Source organism: Pygocentrus nattereri, chromosome 1 (assembly GCF_015220715.1).
Source record: "Pygocentrus nattereri isolate fPygNat1 chromosome 1, fPygNat1.pri, whole genome shotgun sequence".
NCBI lineage: Eukaryota > Metazoa > Chordata > Actinopteri > Characiformes > Serrasalmidae > Pygocentrus > Pygocentrus nattereri.
This window is the reverse complement of record NC_051211.1, coordinates 38,154,551-38,174,591: the sequence shown is the minus strand read 5'-3', so window position 1 is coordinate 38,174,591 and position 20,041 is coordinate 38,154,551. Positions and strand designations below refer to the sequence as shown.

General features: G+C 38.2%; 1 protein-coding gene across 1 annotated transcript; it reads left to right on the top strand.

Annotated features, from left to right (window-relative positions):
- The first annotated feature begins 345 nt into the window (after positions 1-345).
- On the top strand, positions 346-18,760 carry LOC108425315 (putative interleukin-17 receptor E-like). Its single transcript, XM_017693884.2, has 18 exons — positions 346-634; positions 2,704-2,731; positions 3,789-3,932; positions 5,479-5,585; positions 6,236-6,350; positions 6,576-6,620; positions 6,966-7,105; positions 7,728-7,799; positions 7,977-8,031; positions 8,120-8,283; positions 8,381-8,425; positions 8,596-8,653; positions 10,173-10,303; positions 13,686-13,751; positions 14,912-14,969; positions 15,409-15,534; positions 16,336-16,398; positions 17,711-18,760. The coding sequence occupies exons 1-18, from the start codon at positions 536-538 to the stop codon at positions 17,860-17,862; spliced, it is 1,668 nt and encodes a 555-aa protein (XP_017549373.1). The 5' UTR covers positions 346-535; the 3' UTR covers positions 17,863-18,760.
- Positions 18,761-20,041: the final 1,281 nt, after the last annotated feature.

Sequence of the window (20,041 nt, the reverse complement as noted above, 5' to 3'; positions counted from 1 at the left end):
GTAATGAATCAAAGCATAAACAATCATAGCTACGGCTTCATCTGGCTTTAAGTGACAACAGAGATTCAGATCAACTATAACGGTATAAAATGAACAATATGAACAAAATGAAAAAAGTAATAAAATGAAACATTTAGAAATAATAAAACAAAATTACTATTCCATATCAAGTATAGTAAGAGAGAAAGAGAAAGAGAGAGAGAGATAGAGAGGGTGGAGAGAATGTGTATCTGTGAACAGATGAGGAAAAGAGAGACACACAAGGGGCGGTTATTTCCCTCCCCCTGTTAACACATTATATTTAGAGCTCATCACCTTCAGTTTGACATTAAGGGCTACAAAACCTCAGGAGGAAACTTCAGATTGTGATAGAACAGACAGTCATAAAGAAACAGATAGTATAAGAGTTATATACTGGTTGTAATAGACAACAGAGACTGTTAACTAGCCCTTAGTACAAGGTTTGGTCTGTCAAAATCTCTTCTCTAACAGACGACTTCAAGCTCTCAGACAGACGGAGTTCTACCCTCTGAGGATGAAGAGTGTGGTGCTATTGCTGCTGGCTTTCTTCAGCTCCAGAGCGCAAGGAGAACGGATAGAGAAGATTGAGCAATGTGAAGCCCGCTGCTCTCAGGTATTTCAGTGCAAGAGCTGTCACAACTTCTGCATTCAGTCACCTGCAGAAGGTCATTCACTTCTGCGGATTCTGTTAGAGAAATGGAATAAAGACAGTGGAACCTGCTGTTTTAGTCACATTTATTCAGCTTAATGTATAGGAACTGAAAGGAACTTAACTGTTTCCTCTGGTTAATTATCACCTTATGAGGGTGTGGGTCTTTGTTGTCATACAAGAAAACACTGTAGTAAAAGCAGAGAAAACCAGGACAGAACCTTATATATATACATTAGCTCAAGGTTTAGCATATATAGGTTAGGCTTATAGTTCCTTCCATATGTGAGATCATGAAATGTATATGTATTATTCATATGTGACATATCTTCACATATAACTTATATATAATGACATATCCTCACAACACTTATATATAATGCATGTGAGACAGTATTACATGTAGGTGCAGGTGCTTACATATATAATACTATAATGTACATGGTACATATTATTTCAAGTAGGAACATATAAAAAATCTCCATTTTTGGACTTTTTTTTTTGTTTTGACATAATTTGAACATGGAGGCTGTCCCTCTGTGAACATTTCATAATGAGTGGACCAATAAAAATGCTCACATGCTTACATTAAAAGAAAGTTTTAGCATTTTTCTGTAAAGTTACTAATTTAGACATACATGTTTTCTGTGGACAGTGACGATTTAAATAATACATGAAAATACTGAATGCATATGCATCATATATAATAAATGTGTGACATATTTGGATACATAGGTACTTATGTGTGCATTGTCTATAAGTATTTAAATGTAAGTCTATATGGGTGCTTACATTCATGTAACACATATGGGACACATTGTAACATGTAAATGCTTACCTATTATTTATTAATATGGGACAAATGATCAGTTATTGGTACTTACATTCATATAATGTTAATAGGACTTCTAATTATTACATGTAGCTAAGATACATGTATGATCCTACTGTCCTGATACTATATAAAAACAAGTGTGTATGTGTGTGTGTGTGTACTGAAAGTATTATCACAGAACAGAGCTGTTACAAATTATGTAATTTCTGCTCTAATCATCCAGTCGCCTTTGTGTACACACTTCAAATGAGCACTGATAGTTAACTAGGATAAAAGTCCAAATACAAGCAATGACGTTTCATGGAAAACTGTCATGGAAAACGACATATACGTCACACCAGCAGTTCCCTACTTCACTCTTACGTGCTATTCATGCTGCGTCAATTGGCTTTGGCATGCGCTTTGAACATGACTGTCACTTTGGAATCCCTTTAGAAAATCTATTATAGTAAACGCTGCAGGTTATTAGGTGTCACCCAAGAAGGTGTTAAATAAATGGCCATATGAGTATTTGCTTTACAGAGTACTGCAATAATAATAATAGCTTATCACCTCCATCCATGAATGAAGTGCATCATGTTTTACGTGTAGGTGGTGTCAGTTTACCTTGATAACAGAACTTCCTCCACTGTAGTTTGTAAATATCTTCAAAGGATACAGGCAGTAGATGATAAAGAATAGAGAAAGTGTGACTTTGCATGTTTCCTGTTCCTGTTTCATTCCTGGTTTCCCAGCAGTGTACAGTAATCAAAGTCATGTCTTCAGTCTTTCTGAATTTTCTCATTAAAAGCTTTTATGATTGACAGCAGGTGATATGTACAAACAATCTGAAGCAAATATTACAGGAATCATCTAGCCAGAGTTTATAAATATATTCCCCTGTTATGTCATGTGGACAAAGGTCCAGTGAGGACTTCATTGATAAGAAAACATGAACACAACCAAAATTACACTTGATGTGTGAATGGAACCAGGATGTTGCCCTGTGCAAAGTGCACTGGGCAAACCCCTACTTGTCATAGCTTCCTCATGCCAGGCTATTAGCCATGCTGCTCCATTGTTAGGACATCTAAATGTAATCACTGGTGTGCTGCAAACCAGTCATATGCCATGTGACCTTCATGTAATGTGTGTACATTACAGGACAAGCCACAAAGTACGATGCTAAACTGTTTTCTCTTTGCATCTTTCCTTACAGGGATTGCCTTGTGCAGCCAACTACCAATGTAAGCAATGTGTTATTTATTTATGTGTTTTTAATTTTTGTATTGCATTGTAATTGATAATTGATCAAATCTAGCAAATCAGTCAGGGTGGGTGGTGTTGCTGTTATAAACACCTCAAAATAATTGTTTATGGGAGGATTACATTTTTTCAAGACACTAGCTTGGAAAGCCATGATTATTATGGGTGAATCTAACCCATATAAAGTTTAGAACAGTGAGTAGTGAACCGAACAAGACATATATGTCATTGTTTGTCATTATTACACTGCATTTCCCAGAGTTTCCCAATTCTGTTCAGTTCAGTTTCCCCTTTGCTCTAAATATAATTAATCAGCCAAGACATGTTTGGTGTCTGTAGTTACCAAGCTATGAGGCTGATAGGGATCACGAGAAATGGAAACATAGCCACCAATTAGCATTGTGAAAAGTGCATATCTAAATCATCACACACATTTCTCAAATGACATTGATGACAGGTGGGTAATCCAGGTGCAAAAAGTAAAAACCCTCCCCAGGATTTTGTTCCAACTGCTTGACTTCTCTAATTTGCTCAAACCAGCCGCAAAGGTGTTCAGGCAGTTGCAACAAAATTCTGGAGAGTGTTTTTACATTTTGGACCTGGATTCTAGACCTAGACCTAGACATGGATTCTAGACCTCTAGACATAGAGTAAAGTCATCTCAGTTAAACTTGCATATGTGGTGTCTGGCACCTCATTATGTACTGTTTTCTATAAAAATAGACAAAAGAATGAACAAAATTCTAACTTCTTTTCTTAGTAACATCATTAGATTCAGATGTGTGATGTTTTAGGCATGCAGCTTGCATGATGCAAATTGCTGGGGTACAGACTTCCTTTACTTGTTAGCTACACTAGCCTCATGGATCCAGTGCTAAACTATAGAAGCGAACGTTAGACACCAAAAACGTCTTGGCTGATTGACTAACTTTGGAATAAGGTATAAAAACTGTTCCTTTAACAAACGCTTTATTTTCTGATGACCAAATTGATAGTGGGTCAGAGAAGACTGTGCCTGATTGGCTCTGTGCTTTGCAGTGTCATTTGAGAGGTGCAAGAACTTGTCAGGTGGGGTTAGCACGGATGTCTTCAGCAACACCAGCATTTCCACAGTGATGAAGTGCGAAGAGAGACAGAAGTGTTCTCTTCATCTCAGAGTCAGCACTGGTCTTCAGATGAGCAGTAAGTAGGTTCACTAATTTACCTTGTTATCACATTTATAGGCCATTTTATCAGAAACATCTGCCATAGAGGTGCGTTTTGTAAGGTTACAGTACTGTACTGTAGTACTGACCCTCAACCCTGACTATCAGTTGAAAGGGACCACTGCTGCATCACTACTGATCAGATATTATTAGGGTGGTGGATCATTGTAATGACATATAGTGGCATAGTATTGTGTGTTTCACTGGTATCAGGCACTAGAGGTTTGCAGGAGTTTTCCACTCATAGAAAAATGCAGAGTCATTGCTAGAGTGTTGCTAGATGGTTGCAATGATATTTCAGGTGGTTGCAAGGGTGTCGCTAACAGAGTTCTATGCTATTCTGGTTGTTTAACATCTTAAAATACCAGGCACATTACACACTAAGGCTTACTATTCAGTGACTACTGGTATTGCAATGCAAACTGCTAGGGCATTGCTAGGTGGTTGTTATGACATTGCTATCTGGTTGTTAGGTGGTTGCAGAATCATTGCTACGGTATTGATAGGTGGCTGCTAGGGTATTTCAGGTGTTTGTCAGGGTGTTTCTAGGCAGTCGCTATGGTATCTCTTGTGGTTACTAAGTGGTTCCTATGGTAGTGGATGTGATTGCTGGAGTGTTGTTAGATGGTTACTATGATATCTCTCATGGTTGCTAATGACTGCAGTGGTGTCCTGGGTGGTTGCTATGGTATTGCTAGGGGTTTGCTATGGTATCTCTGTGGTTGCGTGGTGGTTTCTATGACATTCCAAGTGGATACTGAGTATGTGTGTATATGTGTATGCTAGTATGTATGTGGGTCTGTATGTCATACCTATGAATGTCAGTGTCAGTATGAACATTTATCCCTATGGGGGAAAAGTATTTGAACGATCACTATATGAAAACCACACATCTGATCTGTTCAAAAAGCACAAACTCTTTGGCTCTATGATAGAACAAAGTTTGGTGGCTCTAGCATGTAAACTGCATTAGGAGGTGTGTTGACAAATTTCAGAGTATATTAAACATATTAAGAAGATTATTAAGAAAAGTAAAATGTTGTCAAGTCAATTTAAAATATGAACCCTAGTAACTAACTGTACACCACCAAGGTGTATCAAAAAGTAAGACTTTCTAAAAGATCTCTAAACACAAGAAAATCACCAGGGTCAGATGACCTCCTGTAGAATGTATAAGCTAAATTAAATTTAGTATAGTTTAACTGTTGAAGTTAGTTTAACAGTAGCAAAAGTGTGGGAGAGGTTAAAATACAACACAACACAAGGACTCTCCAGATGTACACAGACATTTATGATCATATGTTACTGTTTATTCCCACTGCAGTCACAATCCTATTTCACTTGTTAATAACATAGGGAGAATTCTTTGGAAACCTCTGTTGCCGTCATTTCCCACTCTCTCTCCACAGCATATGTTTCTTGTCTGGTGCTACTGCTTGGCCCTGTCCATCTGGGTCAGCCAATAATGGGTTATCTGGAAGTGTGTTTGTGTGACTGACTGTAGGGGAATTTCTCTGTTTCAGAGCACATCCGTGGCATCTACATATGCATATTTACTGCAGGGATGATGGAACGCTGCAGAGCCGTGAGCATCTTGCGTTCAGCAAGAGGGAAATTGGTGAATCAGCAGGTATTACTATTACTCTATTTGTCAACACTGTATATTATTCTCAACCCTTAGAAGTAGAGCATTATTTATTTCCACAGTAAGTCCACAGTAAGTTAATAACGTTTATATTCTTTATTCATTTCTGGTGGAATAGTCTGCACTTCCCGATTACATTTATGTTTGTTTCAGTGTTGGGCAATAACAACACAACAATAACTTTTCATCATATTTATGCTAGAATGAAATATCTCCTGTACATATAAGCAAATGCATGCTATCATTTAAACGTTTACAATCGACACTCCGAACACAATTTACCTGCTTATTTCAAGGAGCTATGAAAGAGAAACAGTTTTGCCTTATTATTCTTTTGTTATTGATGGCAGCAACTGGATTACAGGGGTTCATCTCCTTTTCCAGTGCTATACATAGCATAACCTTTCAAGCGTTTCTTTTGTCAAAAATGAAAAGCAGCAGATTTTGAGCACTCTAACCTGTGAGTACAAGTCAGGTCACCTTACTCATTGTGTGCCGGGAGGGATAAACACATATTTGGAACAAGACAGCTTCTTGTATTTCCTAGAAATGACTTAAAATTGTTGCAATCTAAAATATGTGCTCTTCTTGGAATTCTGAATAAGAATGACTTCTTTTGTGTCTTTTTATGGAAGGTGAATTTTCAGGATGACTGCCTGGAAGTGCATTCAGGACAGGATGTCCATGTAACTATTAAAACCTGGCCGCACATCTGTGATGTGGCTATTTCCAGATCATATCGTGTTCCAGGTATGAAGGATATTGCCATTATAGTAGTAGTCACTGTAATAGAGAATGTTCCAATTTTTCTGTCATTTAATAAAAAATCCCATAGTATAGACATGATAGACATGTTTTCTGTGTAAGAAAACTCTAAATGTTCTCACTGAATGTTCAGAACACTTGAAACTTAGGCCTAAGAGTGCATTGAAACAGATGAACTCAACAATGTTAATCTTTTCTTCCTTCTGTCAGACTGCAGCAACAAGGATATACAAAGAAGTGTCCCTGAATGCATCAGTAAGTTTGGAGGAACAGCTGTTTTTCCCTACAGTTTTTTAAATATATATTTATTTTAAATATAAAGGTGTCAGATGGAGCCAAAAGAGTAAAGCTCTAGCAGAACCACATTTATTTCCCTAAACTCTTCAATGGATGGTTGGTAAAAAGATGCGTGTGATTGAGGAACTTCTTTAAAGTTGAAGAGTATTTACAATATGTATTGATTTGTATACCAGTTGAAGATGAGTACTAAAACTGTACATCCAAGCCAATAACCATTTAGGCACCTTTACTTCTAAGGGGTGTAGCAGCAAAGTAACTTTGTGTTTATTCTCAAGAATGTGTTCCTTTTTATGCTGTTAGCGGGGAAGATTCAGTATGACGTGGACACTGAGAAGAAGGAGCTTTCTGTGAGTGTTTCTGATATGCTGGAGGATAAAGACTACCAGCTGAGGCTCTGCCACAAGGGCTTCATCTGCACAGGCACTGGAGTTCAAGCAGTGGTAAGTCATTTAATAGACAGGCATATATACACCAAGTAAATGACATGGAATGTAACCTTAATCTATCTATCTATTCCAGATCCTTTCAGTTAGATAGATGGCTAACTAGCTTGGCAGACAGATAGAAAATATAGACAAATAGAACAAAAAATTTATAAAAAGTACAGAATTATAAGACTAATAAGTGACTTAAATGACAGTGCTACCAGGTGTGTGCTTGAATGTAGGTTAAATTTTTCATGTGATTACAGATGCCCAGTGACTTGCTACAATGCATGCTGTTATGCATCCAATTGAGACGTCACTTGGCGCTGGCATTCTGCGACATTTTCTTGAGCTTAGTCAATAAAGGAAGCAAGGCAAGGTTATTAAGGAATATAAAGACAAAGTCAATTGCGACACCATATCATGGCCTGATTTCCACTCAACCATTCCAAACTTGGAAACTCCAAACATGCATTTGATTACGGGATCATAGACAGTATCTTGTAAACACTCCGCAAAATCCATGCAATCAAACTCATTGACATTTTACGATCTTTGCTGGGCACCTAAAGTAGGAAGAAACTCTGCCACGTGACTTCCAATCAGACAGGTCTGTCAATCCTGTTTCCTTTTACAGCTGAAAAAGGAGAATCCTGTGAAGAAAGTCACCCTCAAGTATTCCCGACCTGTGCCTTGCTTATGCATTGAGGTGAGAAAAGGTCATCCAGGAAATGCAATCTGAATCTTTTGACCGACTTATTGTGTTAATGGCAATTGACAACAGAATGATGATTCTAATCAAAACCTAATTCATTGTATGCATAGCATACCTGGCCAATAAAGCTTGATTCTATGGCATTTATAGCACTATGGTATTTTGCCGTAGGGCTGGTCTATCATGACTGACGCATCTCGGGTTCAAGTCTGCCCTTTCAAAAACCGTAAGTATATGTGTTTACACTCGAAGAAGGAAGCTCTGCTTTGGTTACTGAAGAACTGGGGCTGACTGAAACTTTTGGTGTCTGGTAGGTGTTGAGGAGCTGTGGTCTGGGATCACCTTTGACCCTGTTGAGGAGACACTATCGTGGGAAGCAGCATGCCGTGTTAATGCTGTCATTAGTTTGTGTGAGCTGCAAGGTGGAGACATGTGCCAAGACTTTGCCAATTCATCTCACACGTACATGAAAGGAAAAGTAAGCTCCTTTCTGAGAAAATTAATATGCATAAACAAATAAATGCATGCACTGCCTGTTACTTTTGATTTGCACCTAACCACGCAACCCTCCACAGGTGACGTACTCAGCGGTGGATCCTCATCCCCGGCTTTGCATGAAGGTTAATATTATCAATTCATCTTTAATGCCTTTTATCATTTCCATACCAGTACGTACAATGTTACTGTCATCATGAATATCATTGCTTTAGCCACAAGCGCTAATTTGCTCAAATGAAAATGATCCTCCCACTCATTATTTAGACAATGTGTGCTCTGATTTTTTTTCCAGTTCATCACAGAGGACGGAGTGTGGGTTAAGTGCCCATTTTCAGAAGGGAACTTCCCAGGTAATTCAGTCTTTAATATACTATCTTGCTCAAAGTAACTGGGTGGTCCTAACATTATGGGCTCCCTACTGAAACAGAGATTGTCATTCACTTATTTAATAGGCACTAACATTTATATGCAACTCATATATGTCATATTATTTATACCACTTTCCAACCCTCATAATTCTTCTGGGAGGGTCCAAATTTCCAAAACCCTCAGCAGCGAAATTCTCTTTGATCTCCTGATATCTGTGGCTTTGATCTCGTGGATGTGATCACATGGATGTCAACACTGTTGCCAGGCTCCCTGACAACAATCTCACTAAACATGTCTTTTTTAGTTATCTGAAGAGTTGAGTCATATACAGAGAGAGAGGGGGAAGAACCTTTAATCATGCAGTGATGTAGATATTGATAATGCAAATCATCTTGTGCTAGTATATTTGTACATTACAAGGCCATTGTTTTAAACTCCATAACTTGTTAAAAGCATAATATATCCTTAAAAGAACGGTTTGGGGGATATATTTTTTTCCACTTTCTCTAGATCAGTCAAGGTATGTTAGTATCCAAATTTTGCTTCATTGATTTAACACTGCAGTTTTGAGGCCTATGTTGCTAACTTGAACACTTGAAGTCAATAGCCACCCAAATCTTCTTTGTCTTTTCTGTTTGTAAATTACACTTCGTCTAAAATTTTAGCTGACAATTAATTGCCAAATACATACCAATATTTTTGTTTCATCGTATGTAACTATTCAAAAGCCTAAAGGTAGCAAATTGGCTGAATAGCAATTTTGCTTCTTATTTGTCAATGGTAGTACCAACAGACACAACTGAAGCTTAAAAAAACTAATATTACCCACTGCTGCCCTCTAAAGGTTTTATAGTATGAGAAATTAGAGCTTATGGTATTTCTTTTAAGTCCCATGCAGTGTGGCAATAGACACCTGATTTTCTGTCTTTTTCATGTATGTGTTTGCAACAGCCCGACCAGTGAAAACCTCACTCAACCAAGTCACATTGGTTTCTACAGCTGAATATAGGATTGTGAAATCTAACAATGCTGGGAAATAATTGTGGTTACTTTGAATAACTGAAATTAGCTCAGCAATTTTGTGTAACAGGCCTTCCATAAATACCTCTCTCAACCCACTCAAACTGCAGCCAGACTCCTTGAGGTGGTTTACAAAACAGGATGACTTACTGTAAAGGGGTGTTGTGCCAAAACATGACTACCTGTTGCATGTATATATGTCATGCAGGCATATGAACGCTATAGATTCCATTCATGATTCTATAGCATGTTTGGAAATGTAAAGGTGTCTATTGACTACCAGTGTTTGTTCGCAACATTAGCCTACATTAGTAACAAAATTTGGACACCAAACATGCCTTGGCTGCAAGACTAAATCTGGGGTGAGTGGAAAGTTGAGTGAATTGGATTTGCTGTGGAACCATTAATTTAAGCCATTGTCTGAACTCTCTACACATTCATTGGCCTTTCATAAATTGCTCTCTATTCTGTGTCTTTAAGCTTGGGATCTAAAAGTGAGCACACAAGAGGGTCACTCAGAGCTGCTTGTGACATCACAGGTCAAAACCAGCCTCTCTCTGAGCAAGTGTACCAAAACTGGTGAGGTCACACACACCGCCTTAGTTGAAGTGGTAAGTGTAATTCAAACAAATAGAGGCCTATAGTTCTGTAACAAGCCCATATTCCATATTTTTCTTCTATTCTAGGTCAACATACGGCAATGTGGTTTAATACACCATAAAAATTCATAATGCAGTTTTACATGACCATTTTCTGACCTCTTTTTATCTCTCAAAGTTAAGCAAGCTATTTTTGTTACTGTCGCTTGACTGATATAGTTATGTTAATTGCCTTGTAAAGCTATGTAAATTGCTATGTAAAGGAGTCCAGACTGAAACACCAATTATAACTTCAAACTGATGTAGACTGGATAGGTTGATATAGTATTTCTTTTTGTGACATCGCACACTTACATTACAAAGTACATTTGATCCAAAGCTTACATCCATACTGCCGACAAAACATGACAAACAAACAAAGAAAGGGTAAATTCTACATATGATTCTACCTATGATCTGGTATAAGGTTTCTTATTTTATTTTAAGTTGGGATGTTGTGTAAAACAAATAAAAACAGAATATGATGATTTGCAAATCCTTTTCAACCTATATTCAGTTGAATACACTACAAAGACAAGATATTTAATGTTCAAACGGATAAACTTTATTGTTTTTTGTAAATATTCACTCATTTTGAATTTGATGCCTGCAACACGTTCCAAAGAAGTTGGGAGAGGGGCAACAAAAGACTGGGAAAATTGAGGAATGCTCAAAAAACACCTGTATGGAACGTTCCACAGGCCAACAGGTTAATTGGAAACAGGTGAGTGTCATGATTGGGTATAAAGGGAGCATTCCTGAGAGGCTCAGTCATTCACAAGCAAGGATGGGGTGAGGTTCACCACTTTGTGAACAACTGCGTGAGCAAATAGTCCAACAGTTTAAGAACAACGTTTCTCAACATGCAATTGCAAGGAATTTAGGGATTTCATCATCTACAGTCCATAAGATCATCAAAAGATTCAGAGAATCTGGAGAAATCTCTGCAAGTAAGCGGCAAGGCAGAAAACCAACATTGAATACCCGTGACCTTCGATCCCTCAGACAGCACTGCATTAAAAACCGACATCATTCTGTAACGGATATTACCACATGGGCTCAGGAACACTTCAGAAAACCACTGTCAGTGAACACAGTTCATCGCTCCATCTACAAGTGCAAGTTAAAACTCTGCCATGCAAAGTGAAAGCCATATATCAACAACACCCAGAAACGCCGCCGGCTTCTCAGGGCCCGAGCTCATCTGAGATGGACTGACGCAAAGTGGAAAAGTGTCCTGTGGTCTGACGAGTCCACATTTCAAATTGTTTTTGGAAATCATGGACGTCGTGTCCTCCGGGCCAAAGAGATAAAGGACTGCCCTGATTGTTATCAGCGCAAAGTTCAAAAGCCAGCATCTCTGATAGTCTGGGGGTGTGTTAGTGCCCATGGCATGGGTAACTTGCACATCTGTGAAGGCACCATTAATGCTGAAAGGTACATGCAGGTTTTAGAGCAACATATGCTGCTATCCAAGCAACATCTTTTTCCTGCTTATTTCAGTTTCGTAGTAAAAGAGTGCGGGTACTAGACTGGCCTGCTTGCAGTCCAGACCTGTCTCCCATTGAAAATGTGTGGCACATTATGAAGCTCAAAATACGACAGTGGAGACCCCGGACTGTTGAGCAACTGAAGTTGTACATCAAACAAGAATGGGAAAGAATTCCACCTACAAAGCTTCAACAATTAGTGTCCTCAGTTTCCAAACACTTATTAAGTGTTGTTAAAAGGAAAGGTGATGTAACACAGTGGTAAACATGCCCCTGTCCCAACTTCTTTGGAATGTGTTGCAGGCATCAAATTCAAAATGATTGGGAAAAAACAAATAATTTTATCCATTTAATATCTTGTCTTTGTAGTGTTCTAAATTGAATATAGGTTGAAAAGGATGTCCGTCCATCCATCCATCCATCCATCCATCCATCCATCCATCCATCCATCCATCCATCCATCCATCCATTTTCTAAGCAGCTTCTCCATCAGGGAATTGGGGTTATGTGTATATATATGTATATATATATATATATATATATATATATATATATATGTTATCCAAAGTATTCATTCACCTATCCAAACTATTGAATTCAGGTGTTCCAATCACTTCCATGACCACAAGTATATAAAACTAAGCACCTAGGCATGCAGACTGCTATTACAAACATTTGTGAAAGAATGGGTCACTCTCAGGAGCTCAGTGAATTCCAGCGTGGTACCGTGATAGGATGCCATCTGTGCAACAAGTCCAGTCGTGAAATATTAAATATTCCACAGGCAACTGTCAGTGGTATTATAACAAATTGGAAGCTCCAATGTTCTGCAGTCAATCACTACAGACCTCCAAACTATAGAGAGCTTCATGGAATGAGTTTCCATGGCTGAGCAGCTGTGTCCAAGCCTTACATCACTAAGCGCAATGCAAAGCGTCGAATGCAGGGGTATAAAGCGCCGCCACTGAACTTTAGAGTAACATTTCTTTTAGAAACTTATTTTCTCTCTATAGCTCAAGGTTAGACAATCAAAAGTCAATTATTCACTTTTCAAAGATCAAAGTATGATAAAGATGACACATTTTCAAGTATGCACATGTTAATGATTATCATGAGATATGGTGCCTCTAAATCACAGTATAGCAATAAATATAAAAGTATTATGACAAAATATGGGAAAAACATTTAAAACATTTACATTTTATTGCAATTTACTTTTGAACAGGAAGCCATCTGATTTTGAACATATGAATATATTAGTCATTAGGTTGTGGAGGAAAGAAGGTGATGACAGTGAAATACAGTGAAACCCAAACTTGTAGTGTATAAATCTTTATGTTGTTAGTCATTCTATCTGAATAGCTAGCTTGGCCCTGGCCATCTTGCAATTATACTGTATTCACCAGCTGTATAAGATATGAGTCATGTTAGATGAATGTACATTTTAGCAATTAAAGTGATCTCATTTCAAAACAAGTCTTCTGAACATGTTGGAGAGTAAGGCATGCAGGATGTTTTACAGGGGTATTCAAGATTTACAGGAAAACAATGTCAGCCTTTTTTAACCTATTATCTGTCTACTGCATTAGTGCCATATGGTAGATTACCATTCACAATCATTTTAATATATTTTCCTGTGTAAAAGAACTCTGGAAAGAAGCTTCTATAGAGGTGAATGGGCAGAACCCAAAGCAACAGCCCACTGATTTCTATTATAAACATGTTTTAAGTCCATGGTAAATTGGATTTTATCAGTGGTAATAAACCATGTTGCAGAAGGAAATTAAGGTGAAAAATGCTGGAATAGTCTTACGAGACATGGTAACTGCTTGTTCAACCCAGACTGCTATCTGCTGCTTCTACAGGAGAAATTTCAGACCACACAGCTTGATTTGGCCACAGATCTCTGCAAATCAAGTAACTGCATCAAGGTAAGCAAGATGAAATTCTGACTGATTTGCTTATATGCACACTTTCACAATATTCAAAGAAAAGCTTTAAAGGAATAGTCCAGTGTTTTTTGTCATAATGTCTATCTGACCTGTCTGCAGAGTACAGTTGATTACCAGAGACAATCATTGCGACACATTTATCTGCACTGTAAAAGTATAGAAAACTCATTGACTTGTGGCTGAAGCAACTTGCCACTGGCTTATATTATATGTTTTATGGCCAAAAGTGTGTGGACACCTGACCATCGCACCTATATGAAGTTGTTGGACATCCCCTTCCAAAATCATGGGCATTGACATGGAGCTTCCCCCCGTTTTTGGTTATAACAGACTCCATTTCTCTGGGAAGGCTTACTACAAGATTTTGAAGTGGCCTTATGCAGGCTACTGGCATTCATCCACACCCCTTCACTGGCCATGCCCTGAAGGAAGCTGAACCCTTTATCCCACATCCACTAAACTTTACTGTTGGCACTATGCATTCCAGTAGATAGCATTTTCCTGACATTCGCCAAGCCTAGATTAATCAGGCTAATAGATGGTAAAGCGCGATTTATCACTCAAGGAAATACATTTCCACTTATCCAGAGTTGAGTGGTGGCATGCTTTATACCACTGTAGCTGACACTTCACCATCAAGCATGGTGATCTCAAGCATGTGTGCAGCTGCTTGGTCATAGAAACCAACATCATGATACTCTTGAAGCACAGTTATGTTCTGATCTTGCTTCCAAAGGAAGTTTGGAAATTGGATAACCAAGTTTTACGCCCTGTGTGCTTAAATATTCTGAGTTTATGTAGTCTACTACTTGGTGGCTAACGAGTTGTTGCTCCTAGATGCTTCTATTTCACAATAATAGCACTTACAGTTGATCACAGCAGATCTAGCAAGACAGAAATTTCATAAGTTGTAGCAAAGGTGGCATCCTATGTCAATGCTATATTTAAAGTCACTAAGCATTTCAGTTTGACATCAATGGGTATGGCCGAAACACTTGAACTTAATAATTAGGAATGATGTCCACAAACTGTTGGCCCTATAATATAATAATAGTGTTTAATGACTAGGCTAAATGTGCTACAATATCCATTAAGTAATCATTAATTGATGGTGCTAATTACCTCATCTGCTCCCCCAGGCAAAGCGGACAGATGTGAAATACGGAGTGACTACTCTCTACTGCCAGCCCCCATGCTGTAAGTTCTAATCCAGAATCTTCATGTCAGGGCAAGATTAATAATTCCATGACTTCTAACTCTAGATGTAACAGTTAATGTGATAAAATACTTCAGAAGTGAATGGGGATGCTATTGTGCTTCAATTTACAATGTTCAAAAGCTCCTGTTACACCAGACATCAAGGGTGGCTTGTGACATTTAGGACTGCTTGAGCTTGCCTTACCGAGCAGGACTCAACCTGCATAACACCACCCATTTTGAGTACACATGAGATCATCTGTAGGCATGTCAAAGCTCTGATGAAAGCCCAGGGCAAAAATATCTCCTACCTCGCCCCACTCTTGCAAAATGAGCACTCAATGACTCTGACTTCCTTCCTTCCAAAAATATATAAACAAAACCATTAAAAAAGGCATGTGCTTGTAAGTCCATACACGTTTTCCTTGTTTCTCTGCAGCGTTCTCAGCCTCCACGTCCACAAGCAGTGAGAGTGAATGGCAGCTAACGCATGTAGTGGTGCCAGTGGTGGCACTGACCACAGCTTTTTTCGTGGTTGTTATAGTGACGGGCATTGCAATAATAGGTAAGGTGTTTTGCATGTCCATACGATCTTAAAAATGAATGTTCCTAAATGGTTCTTGGTTTGGATGTATGGCTCTAAGAAATAAACTTTGATTGGTATAGAACCTTTTGGTTGGTGTGGAACAATACAATGTATTGCATTGTTTAGTATGAGACAGTCAATCCAGCACATATTAGCTTGGAGCTAACATAGTATCTTATGATTGGGGGCCACAGCCCCATGACCTTTATATTAAGCAAAAGTTCTTTAAAATAGTAAAGGTTCTTCACACTTGCACGTCTCATTTTTAAGGTTATTTAAGAAACCAAAGCTGCTTCACAAAAAGGTCCTCAGGGACCTCTGGATAGTCGATATTTTGGCCGATAGTCGATAGTTTCCCTATGTTTTGGACTGGTTTGAGAACCACTCTTCTATTGCATCAGAGCTGCATTGAAAGCACCTTTATTTTTGCACACGAGTGATACAGTGCAAAATCGTTTGCTAACACAGATTAACAAAACACAGACAGTGAAACTGCAGTATGTTTGGCCGACATTTCAAGCTCTTCAGTAAACCATGACTTCAGGCCTGTGGGTGAAATCTGTTTTTTTTTTTTTTTACCCTTTCATATCTAGTCTCTATATCTTCTGTGATGCCAAACAGAAACCATTGATAGCACATACATACAGGGCAGTTTTTCCATGCTCTTAGAGTGTCTAGATATCTCTAGTCCAACACAGTCATTGAAGCAGATCACCATGCAAGACAGAAATTGTTTTAAATATTACACCTTCTCATGCTTCCTTTGACATGTACTTTCAGTATACCGGATTAAAAGGATAATGAAGGCTCGGAGTATTGGTCGCTTGCCAAGACCTCACACAGGTTTGAAAATATTTTTTTTGCTATATATGCATGTACAGGCATACTTCAAAGCATGTACCTGTATGCAGGTTTAGTTGTATTCAACATATTCAGATCACTTAGTGCTTGTAATAATTAATCAAGGGGCCTTTTAGTACTACGCATACTTTGTACCTACACTGGCTGGCCATTTTATTAGAAACACCTACCATATAGGTGCACATAATAGGTTAACAGTTACAATCAGTAGCCCATCTGTTGATGGCAACTTTATCAGCTGCCCCTACTCCCTCCATGAAAACGGACCACCTTTGCGTGGTTGACTATTCTTAGCACAACAAGAACACTCATTGTAGAGTTGTGCGCTGGAATGAGTGGATCAGGCACAGCAGCGGTTGCTGCGGTTTCTTTTTGTTTCCTTGTTTTTATTGCCAGTATTATTATTTGAATGGTTCACCTACAAAAGAAGCCAGTACATGACCGCCAATGAAGGTCTAGAGAATGACTAACACCTACACTACCAATCAAAGGTTGTTGCTGTTTTCCACATAATACTATGAAACTAGTTTTGTTGCGCATATATGTATAAAGTAATTGTAATTCTGTCAAGCAATTAAAAGAAAACTGTAAAAATTAAAACCAAATCTCACCAAACAGTTAATCAGTTTTTTTTTGACAAAAAGGTTTCTATAAACAAATACAGTTTATTATTTAATAATAATGACTATCTTTTACACATCATCACTTTTTCGTTGTTCCCTGAAAATACTTTAAATTGTTAAAATCCGTTTACACTCTAGTGTCTATTTAAAACATTTCACTATATAAATTATTATTGACTAACAATTATTAATATGATAAGTAAGGGGTGCACAACTCCGGTCCTGGAGGGCTTGTGTCAAGCACAGTTTTAAGGTTTCCCTACTCAAACACACTCCTTAAACCTTCCAATGAACAGGTAAGTGTAATCAGGTGTGGCCGAGCAGGTAAATCACCGAACTGTGCTGGATACCTGCCCTCCAGAGTTGTGCACCCCTGCATAAGTGAGTCTAAACTTTTGGTTTGGTGTGTTGTGCAAAGATGAGCTAGAGCCTCGAGATGTACTCTTACACGGTGTAACAACAAAGTAAGTGTTTCTTATAAAGTGGCCAGCACATGTATGATTGTTTACATACAATATTACACAATATCAATTACAAGCAATAACAAGCAAGAACTGAAGAAATATTGTAATCATTTTGAAGACCTACACGCCATTGAATTTGCAACCAGTATAAAGTGTACTAATTTATGGTCAATCTGTCCATCTAAAACATAGCAATATGTTTTTCAGGCTCTTTTTCTTCCATGTCTGAAGCTTTGAACTCCAAAACTCAACTCGCGTGCAAATCTGTCCTTTTTGACATATGCAGCTCAGGAACATCTCAGTTTAAACAATGTGTGAAGTCCAATCTGCTGAATGACTCTACAAACCTATTAGTGTAACTCTGAGATGGGATATGTCGTGTATGTATTTTGCTTTGTTTGTCTTTGGAGTTTGTATTTATATATGGTAGACCCACTGAAAATAATAATGCACTGAATTTATTAGATTCTGATAAGTTTGTCATTTCCACATGAATGAAATATATTATACCAACAAGAGTAAGTAAACTGAAAATAAAAACAAACAAAAAAACAAGATTGTTTTAATGTTACACTTGTATGCAAAAGTTTTACCACCCCTGGTTATTCCACATTTGATCAATTTCTAAGTGAAAATAAGAATATGCCCTCTACGGGGAACCCTGGTTAAAATATGCTAAAGGGTAACTATAGTTGATTAAAATCATGACTTGACGGCCTACATGCAAGACCGGATGTCAAAAAACATGAAAAAGAATGAAACACAAAACGTTTGCACAGGCCACATTTTATGATATAGTCTCCCCCCACTATATAAAATCGACAGTAATTGTTCATTCAAAGGTGTAGAAGTGTGTTCTCAGTGTAGAGTGTGTTCACTTATTTTCTTGTAGAAAATCAACAAAACATGTCACTTGACCAGAGACACCCTAAAGTGTTTATTGTATGACTTTATATATTTTATTCATGTGGAAACAATACATTACATTTTTCAGGGTATACTTCATAAACGTCTTTTATTGTTCTGTCAGCTACCATGCATTGAAAGACATACATTTCTGTTTTCAATGTTGTAGTATGGAATGCATTTATTTATGAAGCATCTTTATGTCTGTCTGAATTTTATCATCTTGCATTTTTATACCTGTTAACTTTTGTCAGTGTCTTTATGTGAATGTGCTATAGGTCATTTGTAAATATGCAGCACCACTGCCGTTTTGTATGAGAACATTCTGAATAAAGACTTAATGCCTGCTCATCTCTTCTATTATATATCATCAATTCCAACTAATTTCTTGCATGAATGAGTTTATCACACAGTTCTGAGAAACATGTGAAAATAATGGGAAGACTTTATAAGGCTGCCTACAGAAGTACTACATAACATATATAAACACTGAAGAACATATTTATGACAAGCTCATGCAAGTAACAGCAAGTTGACATAAGATATTCTAAGAAGTAAACGACATTGCGTTGACATAAGGGACCTTAAACTAATGTGATGGAAGGTTGTTCCATTTATAACAATATTATGAAGCATCATTCCTAAGTAATCGAACTTAGAAGGAAGGTCTAGTTTAGAAATGTATGTTCATTTAATTCAACTTTTGCTATTGGTGGCATAAGCTGTTCATAAATACTCAAATGTTGCTTTATGAATGCATTATTCAATGCTTATGGATGTGTTATGATGTCCTTATGTAGATAGCCAGTGGCGCAAAAGGGGGGTATGCAGCGTATGCGGCGCATATGGGCGCTGCACTAGAGGGGCGCCAAAACGATGCCGGAAATTATTTCTAGTCTGCATTTTCTGTAAGAGCTGTTTGTTCAAGTATGATAATACACATCAAAAAACAGCTCAGCACTAATCAGGCGCCCATCCACTCCGTCCCCACCCTCCTGCCATTTGCTCCCAAACACAGGCGCTTGAGAACGCGCCCCATAGGGAACGCGTAAAGGCGGAAAACGGAAGAGGGAGAGAGAAAAAGATGTTGTAGGGATGAAGAAAAGCTTCTCAAAGTGGTTGAAAGACAGCAGGTTGGTCAGTTTATACGCTTTATTCACCTACGTCACCTTTGTCTATCAAAACGAGACTGTAGGGTACGAAAGTAGCGTTGGACCACTGGGTTCTAGCAAAGCTGCCTCACTGCTGCGTTCCCAAACGCACTTATTCAAAAATAAAGGAATCTAATAGAGGTCAAACCTTCCATAGTTTCCCCAAAGATCCCGCACTTCACCGTGAATAGATTCACACAATCAGAAGAGATCGCCTGTTCAGTTTAAGATGTATGTTACTGTGCTAGCTAAGGCTAGCCATATTAATATTACCCAGCCAGCCAGATGAATGATAGCAGTGAGGCAGCAAGCTAACGTTAAAGCTAAACTTGGTTCTCCAGCTACGACCTGATTAACCCTGAACTGGTTATTTTCTCGGTTTAACTTCGGGGGCGGGGTTTGGGGGGGGCGCCGATAATATGTTTGCATCCACCTCAGAAAGTATGTAGCTGCACCCCTGTAGATAGCCATCAAATGTGCT